Source organism: Curcuma longa, chromosome 16 (genome assembly GCF_044706935.1).
Source record: "Curcuma longa cultivar G26 ecotype Majalengka, Jawa Barat chromosome 16, ITB_CL_G26_1.1, whole genome shotgun sequence".
Taxonomy (NCBI): Eukaryota; Viridiplantae; Streptophyta; class Magnoliopsida; order Zingiberales; family Zingiberaceae; genus Curcuma; species Curcuma longa.
Window position 1 is genome coordinate 3,384,486 of NC_133876.1, and position 23,332 is coordinate 3,407,817.

At 36.1% G+C, this 23,332-nt stretch overlaps 2 protein-coding genes and 1 pseudogene across 2 annotated transcripts; 2 read left to right on the plus strand and 1 right to left on the minus strand.

The window, feature by feature from the left end:
• The first annotated feature begins 1,797 nt into the window (after positions 1 to 1,797).
• LOC141847401 (small ribosomal subunit protein uS17-like) lies at positions 1,798 to 14,731 on the plus strand. Its single transcript, XM_074735445.1, has 6 exons — positions 1,798 to 1,882; positions 2,985 to 3,025; positions 3,107 to 3,207; positions 13,967 to 14,111; positions 14,179 to 14,268; positions 14,453 to 14,731. The coding sequence occupies exons 1-6, from the start codon at positions 1,871 to 1,873 to the stop codon at positions 14,544 to 14,546; spliced, it is 483 nt and encodes a 160-aa protein (XP_074591546.1). The 5' UTR covers positions 1,798 to 1,870; the 3' UTR covers positions 14,547 to 14,731.
• LOC141847499 (peroxidase 5-like) lies at positions 10,318 to 11,352 on the minus strand (annotated as a pseudogene).
• Positions 14,732 to 21,451: 6,720 nt separating the features above from the next.
• On the plus strand, positions 21,452 to 22,740 carry LOC141847472 (REF/SRPP-like protein OsI_017815). Its single transcript, XM_074735521.1, has 3 exons — positions 21,452 to 21,565; positions 21,655 to 21,897; positions 22,084 to 22,740. Exons 1-3 carry the CDS (start codon positions 21,521 to 21,523, stop codon positions 22,495 to 22,497), a joined length of 702 nt encoding a protein of 233 aa, XP_074591622.1. The 5' UTR covers positions 21,452 to 21,520; the 3' UTR covers positions 22,498 to 22,740.
• The last annotated feature ends 592 nt before the right edge of the window (positions 22,741 to 23,332 follow it).

Below are 23,332 nucleotides of genomic sequence, written 5' to 3' on the forward strand. Positions count from 1 at the left end.
AGAATGGAAGAGTTGAGTGTGGAGAAGGTATATATGGTGTGCAAGTTTTGAGCCCCCACCATGAAGTTATAGATCCGTGTTAATTGCCACGCATGATGAAAATTTTAAAACGGTAGTGCTGCTTTTGCAAGATCAGAACCAATATTTTTAGAAATTAAAAAATAATGGTGGGGCTAATTGGGATTTATCATTTCCAAGGATCATCACCACTATGATGTTGATCATCAAAGAACATGACCACAGTGGTATGAAACTTTTGAGCCTTGTTGGGAATATTTCTAGATGGTAACTGAGGGCACATTTGGATTTTTGGGCACTGTAAAAACCTACAGGACTTGGAATGGGAGCAATCAGAGCTTGCTAAGTCTATCAATGAATTTTAATCGAATCTCATTGATAGACTTAAGGGATTTGGATTTTTTTGACAAATTGTCATGAAATGAAAGAGATGAGTGTGGAGAAGGTAAATATAATGTGAAAGCATGGTTCTGAAGCTCCATAACCAAAATATAAGTTCGTGCCAATTAGAATAAAGTTTGAAATTTTTCTAAACCTTTTGAGTAATGCTAGGAATATTTTACGATGATAACGGAGGGCACATTTGGACTCCTGAGAGCTATAAAAATCTACAGAGTTAGAATGAGTCAAATCAGAGCTTGCTAAGTCAATCAAGATTTTAATTGAAACCCATTGATGCTTCTAGGGGATTAAAATTTATGCAAAAATTATCATGAAATGAAAGAGGGTAAGTGTGGAGAAGGTATATATGACATGCAATCCTGGTTGTTAACCCCCTCCATGAAGTTATGTATCCATTCCAATTGGTATGCATGGTGAAATTTTTAAAATGACAGGCTAGTTTTGAAATATCAAATTTAATGTATCCAGATGTAAGAGGTAGTTGTGCTACTTTCTAAGGATCAACACAATTGTGGTGTTATGCTAATTGTATAAGAACAGTACCACAGTGGTGTTATAAAAAGTTGACCACTATAGTGGTACTGCTGGAATCTAATGTTCAATACCACTGTGTTATGAGTGAGAATTATTGTACATTTTTTAGGTTTGAAAGTTTAGCACCAAATAGTAAATGTAGACAAACTAAAACGAAAACCACATATAAATATATATATATATATATATATATATATATATATATATATATATTTACATTCAATGTCAATTGACGACAAAAAAATTCAAAAATAATATTTTCTAAACCTTTAATAATTTTACTTGATATAAACCATTTGTCTTTACCTATTATACAATTATATCACAATGAAACAAAACTGTATCTGGTATAACACATATATGAATAAATCTTAAAGAAAATTGATGAGAAAATATCGAATAAGTTGCTATCCCTAAATCTCAATCAATATTCTTTGGAGAACAATTGATTTTTAAGGTTTTTCTTCAACTTCTTTGAAAAAAATCCGGAATTAGTGTTTTGTATAGGAATAGTTGACTGTAAATCTTGTAGAGGTAAGGTAAGCACGTGTCTCAAATGAAACTTTTGGATGGCTCGGATATAAAATTTTTTTTTATGTTCGATGTTTGAGAAAACCTGATACTTGAAAAAAAAAAGGAATGAAATCATAAGAAATATAAAATTTAAGTCTAATTCTACGATTAAGTGCGCCATTTGATTAATTGCCGTCTTTGCTTTAATTTTAAATTTAAAAAATCGGATCGGTCGGACAAAATCCTGACGTCTAATCCTATCCGTTGATCACAATCATGCGATTTCCACCACTACGTGCATATAATCTCGTTAGGGTTGACAACCGGAGCCGCCGAGATAATCTTTCCTCCCTCCTGCTGCGCTTAATCATCTGGTTGATCGAGCTCACTTTGCTCATCCATTATGGCGGAACAGGTCGGCACTCTCATCTCCTTTCTTTTCTCATTTTATTCTTAAGAGTTTTAGTTATTTTAGGTTTTCTCGTCTTGATATATATAATTTTGTGGAACTTGAGTCATGGTTTTGTTACAATACGAAGTCTTTATCACGTATGGGCTTTACTAAAGCGGTTGAAATCTAGCTTCGGAGTTTCTGAGCCCCGTATGTATCCTGAAGCGCCGAGACGATCGAAATTAATAATAATGTAGATTTGTAGTTCTTGGTTTGATAAGCAGATGATAAACTTTGTGGGTCATGGTGTTCCCATATTTTGATTAGATTTAGTTCTACTGACATTTCAATTTTTTAAGTGCCTGATACCATGTAATTTTTTTCTTGGCCATTTGCGGTCGATTCATGACATAAAATAGCCATTATGTAGTTTCAGAACTCTCCAAATTGGAGGTTATCCAATTGTGTTGATTTAACCACCAAGGTTTTTCCGTTTGGCAATATGCAATCAGTTTGAACTAAACTTGGATTAATGATATTTAGTTAAAATTATAACAATCATTTCATTTTTCTCTTTATTATTCATTTTATATTTTATTTCATTTCAATTAGTTTCTTGCTCACTCAAATGTCATTCTAAAATATATAAATGTATTTTTATACATTCAAATGCTTCATTTTATTTTCTGTTTCATTTTAATTATTTTCTTCTCCATTCAAATGTCATTTTAAATACATAAATGTATTTTTCTTATTCAAATATCATTATAAAACATATTAATTCCATTTTAAAACACTAGATAAAATAGTATATGATAAACTACTCTAAATATCAATAATTGATCAAAATTCAAAGACATATTTGTTCCTATTTTAAAATTTGAGGGCAATAGTGTCCACTAAAATTTATTGTTACTATTTCAGGAAAAAACTAAAGGCATAGTTCTGCCTGATTTTTACAGTGACATATTTGTAAAAATTTAAATTTAAAGTGCTAAATATGTTTATAAGGGACATATATGCAATTATTTCCTTTTAGTTAAAAGGGTAATGTGCTATTTCTTGTGGATGATTATATTCCACTTGACTGACTGAGGTTTTTTTTGCTTAAAATAATTCTGTTCAGACAGAGAAGGCCTTCCTCAAACAGCCAAAGGTGTTTCTTAGGTATGACACATGATGTTGATTTACCAATGTCTTGGATTTGCTTGTTTATTTTCTCTGATGTTTATATGGTTGGCAATGCAGTTCAAAGAAATCTGGAAAAGGCAAGAAGCCAGGTAAGGGTGGAAACAGATTTTGGAAGAATATTGGACTCGGGTTCAAGACCCCAAGGGAGGCCATCGAAGGTGAGAGCTTTGATTTCTCTTTCTTTTATGATTTTTTATTTTGCTTCTTTTTTCTTTAAATTTTGGTTATTTTATGGATTTCAAGGCTGTTTTTGAGAATCCAATTCTTTATATGTATCCTTTTAATGAAATAAAAAATTAAAAAATTTTCAATTTCAGAAGAAATGAAATTTATTTGGCACAATGTAACAAAAGATGGTTTGAGAGTGATGAAAATTATAAAATCTTATTTAACAAAACTAACTCTCACTTTGTATTCACCATGTTTTAATTATAAAATAAAAATGTATCTGATTTAAAATAATTTTTATGGTAGTAATAGAAAATTATGACTGATTTATTATATGCAAATATGTAATATATGTTAAATACCAAAAAGAGAACAGAAGTTAAGATGACAATCACATGTTCAGAGAAGATACAGACACATCTAGATGAAGAGACCAATCACATGTAGACTACAATGCATTACACTCACAAACGAGAGAAAAATAGGAATCAATTTAAGTTGTTCAATTTGAGTCTGCAATGCATTACAACCACCATCTGACCAGTAAGTAGCTTCCGATGGAAATCAAAAAGAGAAGCAGCACAACCACCATCTGAGAAGCAGCAAAACTATAAGTAGCTTCCAGTGAGAAAGTTCACTACCAATTCGCTCAAGGTAACCTGAAATGATTGCACAATGATGAACAAGATGCATGATCCTAAACAGAAACAAACTTATCACATTTGTGTTACAATAGTGATGACAAATACCTGCAAATCCCAAGAAAGACTTCAGAAATGCAAGTCTTACTGATTCTTGAATTTCTTGAATATGTTCTGACATGTGCTGACTACTAAGAGGAAATAGAAATGACTGTTTCAATAGAACAGAATGCAATACATTAAGTTTCAATAGAACAGAATGCAATAGAACATAATCTAGAATCTAGACTAACAAATCTTCAATAGAACAGAATCTATTGCCTAAAAAGTGCAAACTTAGGAGCATTGTCAAAAATCAATTGCCTAAAAACTAACCTGCAGATTTTCTGTAACTTTGCAACCATTATGAATCTTCCCATTATAAATCTTTAAAAATTTGACAAATCTTCTTGCTCTTTGCCGCCACCTCTCACACCCTGTCGACAAAGAACTTATGTTCAATATTAACAAATAACAAAAAGTAAAATAAATTATATCCAAAACATAAAACCAAAGTAAAATCAATTAAACCTTAGCTTGATTTCTACTCTTTGTCGCCGCCTTTTTCACAATTTGCTCAACTTTAGATTGCTTTCTTTTCGTTGGTGGACGTCCACGAGATCTTACTTTTAGTGGAGTGTGGAACTTCTTGTTCTCAATTCTTGATTCCCCATGTATCGTGTTGCTATCATGATCACCATCTAACGAATCATCAATATTATTATCCATGAGTCTTTGTTTTGCATCTTTCAATATCCCCATTAAAATAGAGAATCTCTCAGGATTTTTGGACCCAAGCTGATGGACTTCTTGTATCAAGGGTTGAAGATTATTATATCTTTGTCTTTCTTCTTCATTATAATAAGAATCATCATAAATATTGGTGATACCTTGATACCGACGTTTAATGTCTTTGCGCCATCGTTCCAAAATATACTTTTCTTGAACTCTAGTGACATTTGTTTTGATAAGAACAGAAAGCATATGTCTACACAAAATTCCTCGAAACTCAAAGAGACGGCACAAACATTTCATCTCACAGTCCACCTCATTATATTGTACCAACAATGAAATATTTTTTGGAGTTGCTCCCTCTTTTCCCAATACAATTTCCACCACTTCATATAAGATAGTTGACCCTTCTTGCTTCACAAAGGAAGTGTTACAAAACATCAAACTCCTGATTTCATCCTGAAACAACTTGAATATCTTATTAGTATAAACACTTTGAAATTGCTTTTCAATTGGATGACCACTAATGACCGGAATAATTGAATTGAAAGATACAAAATCAGAATTATTTTCCTTTTCAATCTTGCTTTTCAAAGCATTGTCATACTGTTCAACAAACTGCTTCAAAGTTGTTTTCGAATGAACATAACCATCAAAAAAGGCATTCATACTCTCACTTCTTTGACTTGTTGACATCCCTGCCCAAAATTTATCTTTCACATACACAGGCATCCACTTATGACGACAACCCCATAAAGAACTCAACCAATCATTGTTCTCCAAAGTAAAATCTTCAATCAATTTTTTCCAATTGCTATCACATTCTTCAGGAGTTAAAGAATTATAAACAATATTTTTCAGATTTTTCTTTATCAACTTATAGTTGACATGACTACCAAACTTGGCTGGTATTTTGTTCATTATATGCCAAAGACAAAAGCGATGATGAGAGTCTGGAAATACCTCAAGAATTGCAATTTCTATGGCTTTGCACTGATCCGTAATAATGCCTCGTGGAGCTCGTCCTCTCATGCATGCCAACCATGATTTAAATAGCCAAATGAATGTTTCAGAGTCTTCCCTGGATATTAAGCCACAACCAAGTAACAAGGATTCACCATGATGATTTACTCCAACAAATGGAGCAAATGACATATCATAACTATTGGTGAGATATGTAGTATCAAATGTAATGACATCAGAAAAATACTCATATGAAGCCCTACATCTAGCATCAGCCCAAAATATATTTCTTATACGACAATCTTCATCTACATCAATCGTATAAAAGAAATCTGAATTTCTACTTTGCATTCGACAAAAGTAATTATTTAATGCTTTTGCATCACCATGCCCAAGTCTTAATTTGCGTGCTTCAACCACATAATTTCTGCATTTTCTCTCATCAAACGATAAATTTTCATAGCCACCTGCTTCAGCAACAAATGATTGAAAACTTTTACTCAATGTTATTCCCGCTTGATCATTCAACTCTAATTTCCTCTTAGTTTGGGAATCTAACACTTTGTTGCATCTAAAATGTCTTGACTTCCTTGGACTTAACGCATGATTGTGTTCAAGGTGAATACTAGTAATGAGAAATAACCCATCATCCTGGACTTTAATGTTCATGCGTGCTTTGCAATCCGTTTTGCTACAAGGTCTAGGATAAAAGGAATTTTTAACTTTTTGAACGCTCTTACCATTTTTTGAACATCCAAATGAAATATACTTCTGTTGACCATCATCCCCTTTTTTAGAGTACATTTTTGAAATACCAAAACCAAGACCTTGAGCATACGTTTTGTAAAAATCACGAGCTTCCTCCTCAGATGAAAAATACATGCCAACTTGTGGAGTATCAATTTCCTTACTACTTGATGAATCACCTAATGCTTGTAAATCACTATCATTCAATGGCACACATGATTCAATCCTTACTAGCTCCATGATAATTTTAGGACCTAAATTCAAACAAGGTGAAAATCAATGACCAACTTAAAGTAGCAAAAAAAAAAACTCTCGCATATTATGTCTTGTTCCTAGTGAGAAATATTAAATTCCATCTAAACCACAAACAAAAGGAAAAAATAAAAAATAAGCAGTATTCAGGTTTCAGCAAAGAAGGCTCGAGGAAGTATAGGAAACTTGTCATAGCACATGGTATACATGAAACCATTATTGACGAAAATAGTTGGATAAGCTTGCTGCCTTTGCATCATTCCCTTTTTTAGTGAATGTACTCATGTAGACAGTAATTTCAGTACAATACAAGAGAAGAAGCACACACTACCTCCTTAAAATTCAATGCTACAGCACAAGGCACAAGAACAAATATTTGAGATATACATGACAAGATCATCTCAAAATAAAAACAATTCGACAAATTTCATATTGTTGAGGAATGATAGGACAACAAATAAACTTTGACAAAGAATAAGGACATAGAACAACATAATACACTTTGAGAAAGCATAAGCACATCGCCAATCTAATACTCAATGCTCTAGAGTTCAGAATCAAGCAATAATATTGGAACTTAGTCCAAAAGAAAACAGAAGACATCAGACTTGGAAGTTGGAAATGCTAATTATTAATTGAAGTTACAACTATTTTAAGAAGAATAGACAGTTATTCAAAGTTGGATTTAAGAGGAAGGTTGTTCTCTGATTGCTCACGACAGAGAATCGTCGGGCGGAGGTTGGTAGCGACGACGACAGTGATGCGGCGGCGGTCGCGTTGGAGAAGGAAGTAGCGACGACGGCAGAGAAGCGTCGGCCGGAGGCTGGTAGCGACGACGACAGTGATGCGGCGACGGTCGCGTTGGAGAAGGAAAAGGGTTTCGAAGGTTTCCTCCTTCAACGCGACAGGGAAATTTCGGGGAGAGGGGAAGGTAGGGTTTCGGGGAGGAGGGGAAGGTAGGGTTTCGGGGAGTGAGGAAAAGGATTCGGGGAGGAGGGAAAACGAGAGGAAAAGGATTCGCAGGGAGGTGGCATGAAAATGGATTCGGGGAGGAGGGAAAACGATTTCTGTGGTTTTGGGCAGAAGCTCAATAAAAGAAATCTGACGAAGAGCGCCCATTCGCAGGAAAAAAAACTCCATGTGGCATGACACACGTGGAATGCCACGTAATTTGTCATGCTACGTTTCATTTGCTAACTTTTCCTGCATTGTATCATTTTTGAGCAAATTTATGCCATATATGTTCTTTGTTTTAGTATTTGTTTTTAGAAAAATGAAAATCCAACATTGAAAGTTTTTTAATTTTTAAGAAATTTTCAATAACTTTGTAATGGCAATTTGGTGAGAGCTTCTTAGTCACTAATTATCCGTTCTATGATATACCATTAAATAATTAGCCTGGTAACTCAATATCTCTGAATGTTGGTTCCAGAGTTGTTTTTTCTATTGTGTGATTTGATTGTTGGATGTCAATATGTTATTTCCAATGTTTTTAAAGCTCATACATGAGATGTAAGGCACAGGAACATATTGAGAGAAAATTTTGTTTTGCCCCACAGTTTACACATTTTTTCAAAATGCTTTATACTTTTAAAGTTATCTTATTGCTCAATAGGTTGAAAACGAGCTAAGTCAAGCCAAGTTTGTCTAAATTCAAACTTGGTCATTATTCTTACAATGTGTGAAAATATATGAGTATATTTACAATTTTAATAAGACATTGATCTAATAAATGGAGCATATTATATTCTCATTTTTAATATATTATAAATAATATAAAAGTACAAAATGTATAAGATATGCATCATGTATTTTATATCTTTAAATATAAAATAAAAAGATTTAATTAAATATGATGAAGTTAATAAATAAAGTTTATGCATAAATTGTTTTTATGAGCTTTGTTCATGAATGCTAACGAGCTAGCGTAGTTTATTTAATTGAACCAACATATATGAACTTTTATGGAGTTGAGCATCAATCTTGTTCATAAACATTGTGTTCAGTTATAGTCTTAAGCCTCAGATTTTAAAATCCATGGTGCTCATCCATCAACAACTAATGGAGGCTAATGTTCACAGATACTGCATGTGATAATGCCTTCACACTAGTTGTTTTACATATCAACTTGTGGTAGAACTAAACTTTTTTCAGATAACAAAATATGATTCTTTTCTAGTAGTGTTGACAAGCTTAAAGTAGTTAAAATCTTTGATTTTTAGACAGCATAACTTTAAATTAACTCATGCCATTATAACTAACAAAGAATTGTCTAATTCTCAGATCATCTTAGTGGTTGAATTGTTTATTGAAATAAATTTTTAGGCAAAAGATCCTGATAGGTCTCTCTAGTTCTGTTAACAAACATAAAGGGACTAAACGCTCTCCAGATATTATATTACAGAATTTTCAAGTCAGTGTGCAGTATTATAAGTGGCATAAAACTGCCACAAAATTCCTTTTCATTAAAATGAGTTTTTGTAGGGTATTTTTTTTTTGATATACATGTTGACCAAAATCTTCAACTGTTATATGGTCTAATTTGTGCCATTAGAATCAGCTTAAAATTAGCATAAAGTGTTTATTTCGCAAATCCACTTGCAGTGAAATTTTCCATCAAATTAAAGTTGACAAATCATGAAGTGTCTCTAGCCTTGTCTACAATTTCAAAGTAGCTATAATCTTTGATTTTTTGACATCAAACCCATAAAAAAATAATTACAGAAATTAACCCTCTCTTTCCTTGTCACATGCTGTGCATGTGTCTATCAGAAACTAAAGGCCACTATTAATTAGTGATAAAGGAAGGGGCATTTTCCAAAAGGTGTTCAAGTTTGAAAAGGGGTGGGGTGTTCTTAACTTTGAAAATGTTGTCATTTTGAAAAAGTATAAAAACGGGAGGGGGTAATTAGGCATGCCATATGATGTTAGAGTTATTAAATCTACTAGTTTCGATAAACATATATTTTATCTGTCGTATATCATTTCAAAGTAATCAACCTAGCTGTTCAATAGGAGGGATTTTATATATTTCAGATAATGCAAATAAAAGGCAGCATAAAAATTAAAATGTTCAAGGCTTCCAAGTTCAATGCTTATCAAATTATAAATTATTTATGCCAAACTTTGCAATTATTGATTTAAGAGAATTTATCTTGCAAATTATGTCACATCCAAGACATATTACCATGGTATATACTGTTTGCAGATGATATTATTTTAATAGATGATGAGTAAATGTTAAGCTTGAATCTTGGTAGGAAATATTAGGTTTTAGATTTAGCAGAGTGAAGATTGTGTATATGAAATTTAAATTTAGTAATATTAAATGTAATACGGTAATTGTTAAAATAGGAGATGATGAATTTTCTGTAATTGAGATGTCTTACATATAATATAAGTAGAATGATTAAGATGGAGGAGAGCATCAGGTGTTTTTTTGTGATCGTAAAACACTTCTAAGACTTAAAGGAAAGTTCTATAAAATGACAGATAGACTTGCTATGGTATATGGACTTGAATATTGGGCTATAATTCGAGCACACGAGTAGAAGATGAAAGTCGCAGAGATGAGGATATTAAATTGCATGTGCAAATATACGAGGATGGACAGGATAAGAAATGAGAACGAGAGAGTTATGCCCTGTTTACTTGGGAGGGCGGAAAGCAAATCAGAGGAAAACTTTCCTCAGTATGTATTCATCCATCGTTTACTTTTACAAATTTTTAAGAAAGGATGGAAATTTTATCCATCAGCGGATCATTTTTTCCTAAAAATCCATCACCCCGAAATCGGGCGGAACAAGGACGGACGGGCGGATGAGTGAGCTGCTTCACCTGTGCCGCCGTGCTCCGCGCGGACAGCAGGGTGTCGTCAGAGGTGAAGGGGCCGCGTTGGCCAGCACGAGGCGGTAGTAATGGTTGTCGAACTTGTGCGTCGACGTCGGGTCCATCGAGACGGTGTTGTTGCTCGCCGGCGGGCACTGCTTCCTCAACGCCGCCGCGTACTTCGTGTCCAGCCTGGGGTCCGCCGAGTCCAGCCGCTTCGAGAAAGCGTCGCAGTGCGTAATGCCCACCGAGTGAGCTCCGGAGAGGACGATCATCTCACTCTGGCTCAAGCCCTTGGAGACGAACAAGTCAGTGAGCTCGGCGAGCTTGAAGTCCGGCGAAGGGAGGATGTCGGTGTCGGAGGCAACAGAGATCCTTCCGTCTCTTCTCCCGGACGGCACCTCGTAGTGAATCCCTCTGTACTATACTATCCAAGCATATTCCTAATTAACATCCAATCAAACCAAAGTCGACAATGTCCCTTGCAGGAAGCTTCCAGCTTCTCCTTCACAGAGGTCGGCGCAGGAGACATCTCCCTTGCAGGAAGCTTCCAGCTTCTCCTTCACAGAGTCGACAATGTCGAATTAACCCTTCGAGCATGAGGTTGATCTGGGCGTCCTTCTCCGCCGTGCTCCAGGCGCCCGTCGATGGTGGCGGCGGCGGCAAGGGTTTTCCGAAGAACCATCGGAAAAGCAGAGCAGCGTCTTCCTCTCCCCCTGCGGCGGAATGCTTTTCCGCCGTTTACTCTCCCTGCGGCGAGGGATTTCCTTTCTCTTCCCTAGGGATTTATTTTCCCTAGGGATTCCTTTCTTTTTTTCATCCGCTGTATGAAGTAAACATAGCATTAGGGTTGCACCCATGGATTTAAATTTCGTATTGTGCCGATCGGCATGGATGGAATTTACCATTTTGCTCATTGACTGACAACGACATCGCGATCATGGTGGCTTTCGCTTGCGGTTGTTGTCGTGATTTTTTTAAGGTTAAATTTTTTATTTTTTAAATAAGTATTTTTTTATTATAAATAAGTTATTAATTATTATATAACTATATAATAGTTATAAACATAATATATTATTAATAATAGTTATAAAATATTAAAAATTATTTTTATGTTTTTAAATAATATTAAAATTTTATAAAATAATTTTAAAATTTTAATATATATTGAAAATTGAATGTGAATTTAAATAATTTTATTTTAAAAATATAATTCTTAAATATTTCAAATAAATTTTTAAAAGTAAAAAATTTACAAATACATCAAAAATATAATTTAAGACCTTGAAATAATTTTATAATTATTTTTGAGCCTTTCAAATAATTTTATAATTTAAAATTTTAAGAGTTAGTTATTGTTTAAAATAATTTTTAAATTTATACTTGTATGTAGCTATTGTAAAAATTTAATAGGCATTATCTTATGAAAAAATATTGAAATATGAACTCAACACCTTAAAATATAACATATATAATAATCAAATATGAATAAAATTAATTTTTAAGTAATAAACACTTATATTTAAAAATTAAAAAATATCGAAACCGTATCAGTATGGTATGATATGGTATTGAAACCGTATCGTTCTGGTCCGAGATCGAAATTCTAGCATGACTCGAAATTTTAAATCTTAGTTGCATATTTTGAGGAAAAGCATTGGAAACACATTTAAAATGGTAAGGACATGTATTTAGATTATCAATAAATGTTACAGTTAGACGATGTGAAATTATGATAAATATGCACATTTAATGAGGAAGAGAAAGATCAAAAACAACTTGGTTAGCAACAATAAAACAAGATAAAGTATTTAAATATAGATGATGATATAGTAGAGGATGAAGTCTGACGTAAAAGGATCCATATAGCTAATCCCATTTTGTGGGATAAAACTTGATTGATGTTGTATTCATCGCACACTTCAACAAATTTCTCATCATTGCTCATTATTCTAGTCTTTAGTATCTTTCGATAAAACTTTTCATTTGGCTCAATAAATTTGATTTTGGGATATCTAAGGTCTTAAGTGCGTATTGAGCACCTATAATTGGTTCCCTTGCCATTATATTCGACAGATATCCATCACAAAATATATAATGTTGTCCATAACTGAATACACATAGTATGTAGACCCGACCACGGTTTGGAAGAACGTCGACCCTTAACCTAACCATCTAAGACGGTTACCGTTCATAGTTCGGAACCATTGTTTCACGGTTCATGACGGTTCAAGATTATTATTATTGTTATTTTAAATTTATAAAAAATATAAAAAAATTCTTTTCTTTTCTCCTAGAATTTTTCTCCCTTGCATGCCGTTGCACTCCAAACCCACCGTCCACCATGGGCACCACTTGTTCTCCTTTCCACGCATCGATCACCCCCTCTTTCTCTTCTTTCCACGCACTAGCTTCTTTCCATCCTTATCTTATCCTTCCTTTTCTCTTTTCGTTTCTGTGTTTTTTTAGCAACAATCAAAGTAGCATCTTGCTGCTGCAGCATCCCTTCTCTTCTAAGGTTTTATTTCCACTACAAGAGCAGCCCTCTCCTCTCCTCTTCTCTTTTCTTTTCTTTCTTGTTTTGTAGGATTTTATTTGCACAGCAAGAATACTCTGTTTTACCTTTTTCTTGCTCTCTTTGTGTTGTTGCCGAGCTCATTGGAGCTAGCCGAAGTTGCTAATGAAGATCAGCGCCTTCTTCAAGCCCTCGATGACTTCCTCTTCCCTTGATCAGAGATGCTTCTTCTTCTTCCAATTTCTTGTCCACCTAACCCATTCCATTGCTAATCCGGTTCTTGCAATGATTGCGCCGGGGATTGGAGGTGCAAAGATGGAGAAGCAGAATCGAAGGCGTTGGGTGTGATCTGAAGGGACTGGCGGTAAAATGAGAAGAAAAAGCTGAACCGGCAGTTTGAACACAGTTAATTTCGAGCTGGAACCGAAATTGGAACCGGCCTGGACCCAGATAGGTCGGTTCCGGTTCCAGCCCGGCCCCAGATGAGCCATTTCGGTTTTGACCTGTTTAACTGGGTCAACGGGTAACCGGCCTGTTGATCCGGTTATGGGTCCGGGTCGGGTCTAGTTGTATGACTCCATTTGAACAGTACCTTTGAACTCTTGGTTCCTTATTTGGTTGAAAACATCAGAAATGTTCTCATGTTCTGATAGTTAGATAGCTGTTTTCGTACTTTTTATAAGACATTTCAATTCAATAATTTTTGTTGATCTTTTACATTGTCACATGGTTGTAGAGTTACAGAGGTGCTCATGGTTGTAGAGTTACAGAGGCGCTCTGGGTTTAGAGAGAATATACCCTGAAGTTTTATGTTTACTAGCACACCAATCTTACTTGTATATCTTATTATTATGTTCATTTTTAAGGATGAAGTGCACTGATATGCACTGTTTTTTATGCTCTTTTGTTTATGGATACAGTGATTTCGTACAATTCATATTTGTTAATAACACTTTTTATTGATGTCATAATCAGGCTAGTATCAACGTGGATTTGTTTTTTGTGTCACATTCTGTTTATTTCATGTGACAGGAACTTATATTGATAAGAAATGTCCATTCACTGGAACCGTATCAATTAGGGGCCGAATTTTAGCTGGTACATGCCATAGTGCTAAGATGAACAGAACCATTATTGTAAGGAGAAACTATCTTCACTATGTGAAGAAATATCAAAGGTATGTGATTCTTGTTTTACCATAAGTTCTATTGGAAGATGACAGACTTTTCTGTTTTCTTTTATAGATATGAGAAGAGGCACTCAAATATTCCAGCACATATTTCTCCCTGCTTCCGTGTGAAGGAGGGTGACCATGTTATCATTGGGCAGTGCAGGTGAGCTTGTTTAACAGCTAATATGTCATGGTCAATAATACTTTTGATAGCAGGCTCATTTATTGTGTATCCATTCAAGTATTTATCTTTTGATCTTCGTCTCTGATCCTGTGAAGTCAACAATGTTTGCTGTCATGCTTAATTTTTTGATAATTAAGATTTTGTCAGTAACCTTCCTCTTCAGGCCTTTGTCTAAGACTGTGAGGTTCAACGTGTTGAAAGTCATTCCAGCGGGGTCGACTAGTGGTGGTGGTAAGAAGGCTTTTGCAGCGGTCTGAGTGGGTCATTTCAGAGATCAAAGGTGCTGGAGCTAAAACTATTTATGCTCTGTGGCTTAAAATGTTAAAGAACCCTATTTGTGTTCTTTTTTGGTTTGATTATTGAGCTGTTTTCTTGCTAGATTCCCGTTGAACAACTTGGATTCTTTTACATTGGTCAGATGGCTTGTCAAACCATTTTGTTTCGGTTGTCTGTCCATGAGGGACTTAACATACTGCTGAGGTAAACACGAGGAAAATGAGCTTAGCAACCAAACTCTAAGAGGCACCCTATCGATTGCTTTGGGGCAAAGAAAGCCCTCAAGTGAGCCTCTTCCCAAAAGGGGACCCCCTTCTCCACAAAGATTTTGGTAAAGGAGTTGCTTGTGAATTTCTAATATGTTGGGACCTGTGACGTCATTGATGGATTAATAGCGATTCACTTCACTTCAGATCAATTGTTCTTATGTGCTTGCTTACAAAAAGTTACATATGCAGCGAAATATAAAAATAAAGCACAAGCACGACATCGGGGTTTTACGTGGTTCAAAATCACTCATTCCTACTCCACGGCATATGCAGCGAAATATAAAAATAAAGCACAAGCATAGTCTTAGTGATAATACTACTATGTTTACGTGGTTCAAAATCACTCATTCCTACTCCACGGCATAGTCTTAGTGATAATACTATTATGTTTCTTCTTATCATAAATCTTTCAGAGGCATAAATTTTTCGGAGGCAGAGAAATCTCTAACAAGACCTGTTCTTATAAAACAATATAATCAAATACAAAAATAAATGTGAATATGAAATACAATGTAAACAAACACTTTGCTCGTTGATTGTTTTGTATTACCTCTTAAGGTCTAAAAATGCAACAACATTATCCTTCAAGACCCCCAAGAACTAGTTCTAAAATCCTCATTGAAACCCTTCTTTTATAGTCTCATGTCTAATTTTTGCATAACAATCAATTATTGTAACCCATCAATTGATTGATCTATTGAATTTAAATGTTATAATTAAAGGATCGAAAAGTACGATAAAGGGGGTGAATATCACTCACTTTTTAAAACTTTCTTTTATTTTTTAAATCAAATCAGAATGCAGTAAAATAATTAAAAGCCAAACAAAAAGTAAGTGACATAATTATTTTACTTAGTTCATAATCCTCTAGAAATGCTACTCCAAAACTTATGATCCATTATATGGATTGCTTCCTAAATAGGCACCTCTATATTTTTTTCTTCCGAAAACCTTTTGGAAGTGGAGAAACTTCTTACAAGTGTAGAGGTTATGGTAACACTTTATCGAGTCTCTTATAAATGAAATGTGATACAAAATTAAAATACGAATTACTATCAAACTTAGAGATTCAGAACTCAAGGAAGGTTGCCAAAGAGAATCATTGTACAGATGAGCAAAATATGACTTGATCGAAGAGATTGCTTGGAAGGATTAAATTTTTAATCTCTGCCTTTGAGGCTTCTTTTATAAGACCTTAGTGGTTGATTGAATAGCCTTTTTCGATCGACTAATAAAGATCTAATCTCACTCAATTCGTGTTTGAAATCCTCCTTTTCAGTCGATTGATCATCGAATTCGATCGACTGAAAAAATACTGTTTCATCTTTCCATCCAAGTTCATTAGCGGATTGGATAAATATTCTGCTTGATTTGCTTTTTTGATCGCCCAATCCATCAGAACAGTCAACCATTTCTGACCTTTCCTTCCAGGGTCGAATCACATCCCACTCGATCTAATTTTTCGGTTGCCTCATACATGAGAACGGTCGACTGATCTTGATCTTTCCTTCTACGATTGGATCACATCCCGCTCGATCCCCTAATTGGATTCGTGTTCGTTCACCAGATCCACAATATTGGTCGACTGATTTGCCTTTCAATCTTGTCTCCAGTCGCATACCATGATCCAATCAGATGTTGCCAACTCAGCTCTGTTTGACACATTAGTTATCTGTTAACCAAACTCCCTTGTTCGGTGGCTCGAATCATCCGGTCGATCAGAACTACTATTCGATCAACTAAAATCCTATTATGTAAAATGAAGTTAGCACAATATATAAAAGTAGTAATAGTTCTGCAAAATAGAGTTAGCAAAAATATGACCATGCATGCTCTATTATTTTGATAGTAAAAACTGTCTGATCTCGATTTTGAAACCTATATTGGTGTCTTAGTCAGATCAACGTCTAGGTCAAAGGACTACCTCGTCCTAAGACTGAGACACTCCTTACTACCTTCAATTCAAAAGAACCTCTCTAAACTTATCTTACTTACCTATCTGTCAAACATCCAATCCAACTGACCTGTTTAGGCTTTTTTGCTTAGTGTCTGATCGATCCGCCAGAGCTTCCTCCTACTTGATGTCCTATCCTGCTGACCCATCAAGTGTAATTTGTCAGATGTTCAGTTCATCAATCCATCTGGCCTTTCTCTATCTGGTATTTGATTCTCCTGATCCACTAAGACTTGGTTGTCTAGTGTTCGATCCTCTTAACCCATTAGGATTTTCCTTATTAAACACCCACATCAAATATATAATATCTAACTGTAAACTATTTGTCAGATATCAAAACACAAGTTTGATTATCAGATGTTATCTACACTAACACGTTGCACTTGCAGAATGACTCTTTCCAACTCAACTTTGACCAATATCAATCAACTATTATTATTCCTTAATCAGCTGTTGATGTAGCAGTTGAGTTCCCAACTCGACACAAAAACCTTCTTTTCACTGCAATAATTGATTATTATTATTAATTAATCGATTAATCCTAATCAACCAAGTTGATTAGTTAAGTTTCAAATATTTTATTTGCTACTATAATATCATTAGTTGATTGCTCAAATCTATCAATCGACTGATGTACCATCAAATGAGTGAGAGACTTGACTGATGTGCAACAAAACCCCTTAAACCCTTCAAAACTGAGTTTGAAGTTTACGGGTCTATCAGTCGATTATTACTATTTAGCAATCAACTGATACCTCTATTTTAGCCTTACTAACACTAAATTCTTGCTTTGTCTAGTATCTGATTGATCTTAACCTACAAGGACTTCATTTTTCTAGCATCTGATCAATCTTTATCTATTGGAACTTTCTTTGGTTAGCATCTAGTCAATATTAACTTATTGAGACTTCCTTTGTCTAGCATTCGATTAATCTTTACCTATTAGAACTTCCTCATTGTCTAGCATTTAACCAACCATAACATGTCGGATTTCATCGTCGTCTAACATTCAATTGATCTCAACCTATTTGGATTTTCTCTACCTAGCATATGGTCAATCTTGATTTGTTTGGATTTTTATCTAATATTCAATCAACTTTAATCTGTTAGAACTTGCTCATTGCCTATCATCCTATCAACAACTTTGAGTTGTTGAAACTTCATCGTTACCTAGTATTCGATCAACTGTGACTTACTAGGACTTCACCACTTCCTTACATTCGATCAACCTTGATCTGTCAAGATTTCACCATTGTCTTGCATCTTGTTCTCCTTGACTTATTTGGACTTCCCTTCTTATGCCTAACATTCGGTTATCCATGATCTGTCAAGACTTCCACGATTGACAAGTGTCTGATCAATTTTAACTCACTTGGACTTCACGACTTCATCCTTGCCAAGTGTTCAATCCTCCATGACCTACTTATACTTCTCCACTTATTAACTCTCTATTAGACTTCTGACTATCAAATATCTAGTCAACCGTGATCCACTTAGACTTCTTACTCAACCAACAAACATATTGATCAAATGTTAAGACTTAACTCGAGCCAACTTGAGCTTGATCATCCTTGACTAGAAGTCGATTGCACCAACACAAGTTCCTTAGGTGGGTACATTGGATCCTCTAATTCGGAGGACCACCTATGTCGATTTGAGAATACAATCCTTCTCCACTAGTATATTGCTGAGTGAAGTGCTAGGTATTCTTAACAACTTTAGTGGGGCTCACATAACAATGATTCAACACCTTGAAACCTAACAACTTTAGTGGGGCTCACATAACAATGATTCAACACCTTGAAACCTAACGTCATCAACTCTTTTGATGACTTTGGCTCTTTCTTCTTGCACCATTTTGCTATTTGTAAGAAGCCCCAATAGAACCCTTGAGTCTATTCAGGCTCAAGCAACAACACCGAGATTCATTCTGGAAATACATCAAGCATTTTACGAGAATGGTGTTGGAGGCACCTTCTGCTATGCTCGAGGTGTTGACCACGCCTTATCCCATGGTTTGAAAGAGTGAGACTTCTTTTCATCTTTGGTGAGAAGGCCCCCAACAATGAACTTCTTGGTCAAAGCCAAGAAGTACAGTAATGTTAAGGAAATGCAATGTCAAAGCAAGAGTAGAAAGTTGTCGCTTGATCTACCGGGAAGCTAGAGGGACAAGCTAGTAGACTATCGCCCAACCTCATGTGTCAAGCCTCTGAGATTGTTCATTCCCTACACTCCCCTCAATGTGTCTAAAGAGAGGATACTATAAATGCGAGAACTAAATCCTCCAACGTCTACCAAACTATAGATGGGGGTTAAACCAACCAACCGTTCAATCACTTTTACTCCTATCAAGACTATGTTTGTCACTTGAAACTACCAAAAGCTTAGCTCAGGAGTTTACTACCTAAAGAAATGCAAGGAAAAGCTCTCGAGGGATCATGGATGACTTCCACCACTTTCACCCATTTTATAGGTAGCTGTCAAACGGACCAACCCATTGCGGGGTGAGCCAATCTATTAAAAACTCATCATATGACGAGGTGGGGTGGATCGACCCACCAACTTAGCGGGTTGAAAAATCTCTAATCCAACTCATCTCAAAGTGAGTTGCGGGTTAGACAGGTCAACCCATAGGTATGTCAAAATATTAAAAATTTTAAATTTAGATTACAGTTTAAATTGATCAAGTTGAAATTTTTAAGTTTGAATTGTAATTTAGACGGATCAAATCCACTAATTCATTCATTGAATTTTCTACTTTAATTTTAAAATTTAAAATAAATAAATAAACTTTCTCAACCCGCGGGCCAACCCACGCGGATCGCGAATCTAGGCGGATCAACCCATTTGAACCCATCTTAAAATGGATTGATAAAATTTCAACTCAATCCGTCTAAATTATTTGACCGAGTGGATCAATCCGATGAACCAAACCTAAATTAATAGCTATATTTTGTAAGTAAGGTTATGACCAAAACTTCTAGATGTCTAATAGGAGTGATGGAGTAATTTGACCATATTGATTGAAAATTTTTTTAATTTAAAAAATAGATGACTTTTCATATGCTACTTTTTTTTTTATGAATACAAAACAATAAATGTATCATAACATATTTTATTTTTTTAAGAAAAGTGTAGCCTTAGAGATGATAAGTGAATTGTTAGAAATGTGAATGGAAACAAAGAAATGGAAGGATGAAGAAGACCCTCATATAGAAGAGTTTAATCTCATATTGATAGTTAAGGTGTAACTTGGTTGGTTTATAATGTATCATAAGCATTGATGTTGTGAACATATGCATGGGGAGAGGCTCTCTCTCTCATGCATGGGTGCACAAGGGGTGCAAATTTAGGGCTCGATTTGCACTAACCACAAGGCGACTTGTGTGCGAGCACGACCTACACGCGTCGAATGCACGATCAATCAGGCATAATTTGCCCAAGTGGATCAACCAATATTTTGCCATCCCGTTTAATTAATGGTGGCTATGGTGAAACGGACGAGTTAATTACCTCGTTGAAACGACCGAGTGTTATTTCAAATCAAGTCATTAATTCATTAATTATATCATTAATTGGAGATTAATGGGGATATGTTACAAAGTTATAAAAGAGGAAGCAATGTGAGTAATAAAAAATATAGTTTTTTTCCCTCTATCCCTACTTCCCTTTTCTCTGCTTCCCCTTTCCGGTGATAGTCTTTGGGTGTAATCAGTTCGCCGAGAACGATTTGTGCTTGATCGTGTTGCCGGTCTTGTCATTGTATTATGGGAAACAGTCGTTCATCACCTTCGAAAGCACTTAAGAGAGGATGAATCTATTTTAAGGACACTATGGAAACCACAGGCCTCGACACTGAGTAGTGCTCCGGATTGTCTGAGTACTGTTGAGCACTTCTCCGACTCTATCAAGTACCGCCGAGTACTCTTCTACCTCGTCCGAGCATCTCTGAGTACTGCACCAACTCGGCCAAGTACCATCGAGTACTACTCCGCTTTATCCGAGTACCGCCGAGCACTACTTCGCATCGTCCGAGTACCGCCGAGTATTGCTCTGCTTCGTTTGAGTACCGCAGGGTACTGCTTTGACTCGTTCGAATACCATCGCGTACAAATACCGCACTATACTGTTCGAGCACAGAAACTCGAACGCATCCAAGTCTGAGTCTTTTCAACATTACGAAAGAGCTATTGAAAGCCATAGCTGCATACCTCCCTTCCCCTAAGAACGAAGTCAAATTGTACAACATGAATTCACTATTTGCACGAACGAATGACATTTATATAAATATTTATATACTTTAAAATATAATATAACAAAGTGTAAGAATAATTAAATATTTATTCGGATTATACGATGTAAAATTTTCAATATTTTTTTAAAATAAACCATTAGTTTTATATTAATTTATTTAAAATGTCTTCGTGGTCGGTTGGTTCGCCTGTCTCAGTTCCGTCTGCATAAAACCGGCGGAGCCGACATATCGTTTCCTTCGTCACGAAGTCGTCAATACGAAATCACCCACGACACGATACCAAATATCGTAACGCCACCACCGCTACGACGGTCGCCTTTCGCCTCACGCGGTGTCGAAAGTCGAAACCCTTCTTTCCTTTCCCACCGTCCGATCCCACCTCCTCCCTTTATAACGACCCCGAACCATCCATTTCTTCCCCCAATTCGCTTCTTCCTTCGAACTCCCGTCTCCCCAATTCCATCTCTCGATTCGACGATGGCCGAGGAATCGCTCCCCCAAGTCGCCCACCTTTCCTCTTCCGTAAGTGTCCTGATAATCTTGTTCAATTCGATTTTGGTTTCTGATTTATTCGAATGTGAATGATCAATCCGATCGGTGTGGTGATGTAGCCCGAACCGGGGGCGGAGGCGGAGGCGGAGCGCGAGAGGCTGAGGTACCTGGCGTTCGTGAACGCGGCCGCCATCCAGACGCTGCTTTACGCTTCTCAGATCTATGCATTTTCCAAGGAGAGCGCGGGGCCGCTGAAGCCCGGCGTGCAGAGCCTCGAGGGTGCTGTCAAAACTGTCGTCGGACCCGTCTATGACAGGTTTCGTGATGTTCCCTTCGACTTCCTCGTATTCGTCGACCAAAAGGTTCATTTCTTTTTATCTTATTCCTCTTGCCTGCGCTTTGGTGTTCCTCGAGTTTGTCTGGTTTTTCGTCTCGATAATTGGAAGCGAAGAGAATGAGGATATTTGTTTTGAAAATTTTGAACTGCTAATGAATAGAATTGAGAGAGAGAGATCGATCTTTTTGTTAAAATGCACACTCTTGTGCAGGTTGGGGAATCGGTGGAGGAGCTGGAGCGACGCATCCCTTCAGCTGTGAAGGATGCCTCGGCGATGGCAAGGTCAACCGCCGGCGAGGTCCAGCGCACCGGCCTGATCGCTTCTACTGCTGGCCTCGCCCACTCCGTGTACGTCAAGTACGAGCCGGCGGTGAAGGCGCTCTACGCCAAGTATGAACCTGCCGCGGAGCTGGCTGCTGCGTCTGCCTGGCGGTCGCTGAACCGCCTTCCGCTGGTTCCCCAGGTGGCCCAGGTCGTCGTTCCCGCCGCTGCTCACCTCTCCGAGAAGTACAACCAGGCGGTCACCTACTCCGCCGACAAGGGCTATGCGGTCTCTGCCTACCTCCCCTTCGTCCCCACGGAGCGTATTGGCCGTGTCTTCTCCGACGAGGCGATCGCTCATTGATCTCGGAATGGTTGATCAGCTACCCGGCTCATTGATATCATCTATAAAATTATATTAAAAAAAAACAAACAAACAAAAGGGTTTCTTCTTCGTTCTGCTCTGTGGTATATATGATGCTATCCTGGTGAAGTCTATGTATGGATTCGAGTTTATTGTGTTTATTTGTCTGATCTTGTTGTCGTAACTTGATTGATCTTGTTTTCGGCTTTTATTCCTAGTTGAAAATTGTTTTGAATTTTATTATTTCTATCTTCTTTCAAAAGTAATTTTTAGTGGATGGATCAAAGTATTATCATGATAGCAATGTTGGCATAATTCTTTTAACTCCTATAGCAATGCTTGCTATTTTTTTTCTCCTTATTAGAGTTAAAGAAATCTCTTACAAAAGTCTTTTACAACGATAAAAATAATAAAATAAAAAAAATCTAAGATTGCACTAGCAATATGACTAAATTTAGAGCTACAAATTTTAAGATATAAAATAAAAGACTATAGATAGTACAATAAAAATAAAGTGTAGTAGTAGAATTGTGACCTTTTTTTTTTTATTGTAACCTCATTGAAGGATGACCTCCTCTCCTTCTGTCTCATCCTTCTATCTCATCCTTCTATTTATATAGTCTTTGTTATTATTTAAGTGATTGAATAATTGTCAAGTTGACTCAAATCTATTATCGATGATTCAACATCTATCAATCGATTTTAACTAGATCATAGGACAAGCTTATCTTTATGTTGATTGTGATTCCAATTGATTGAAAAATAAAATCAACTCAAATGCAACCTAAATGACTCAAAACATGTCAATCAACCAAATGGAGAAGATCCACTTGAG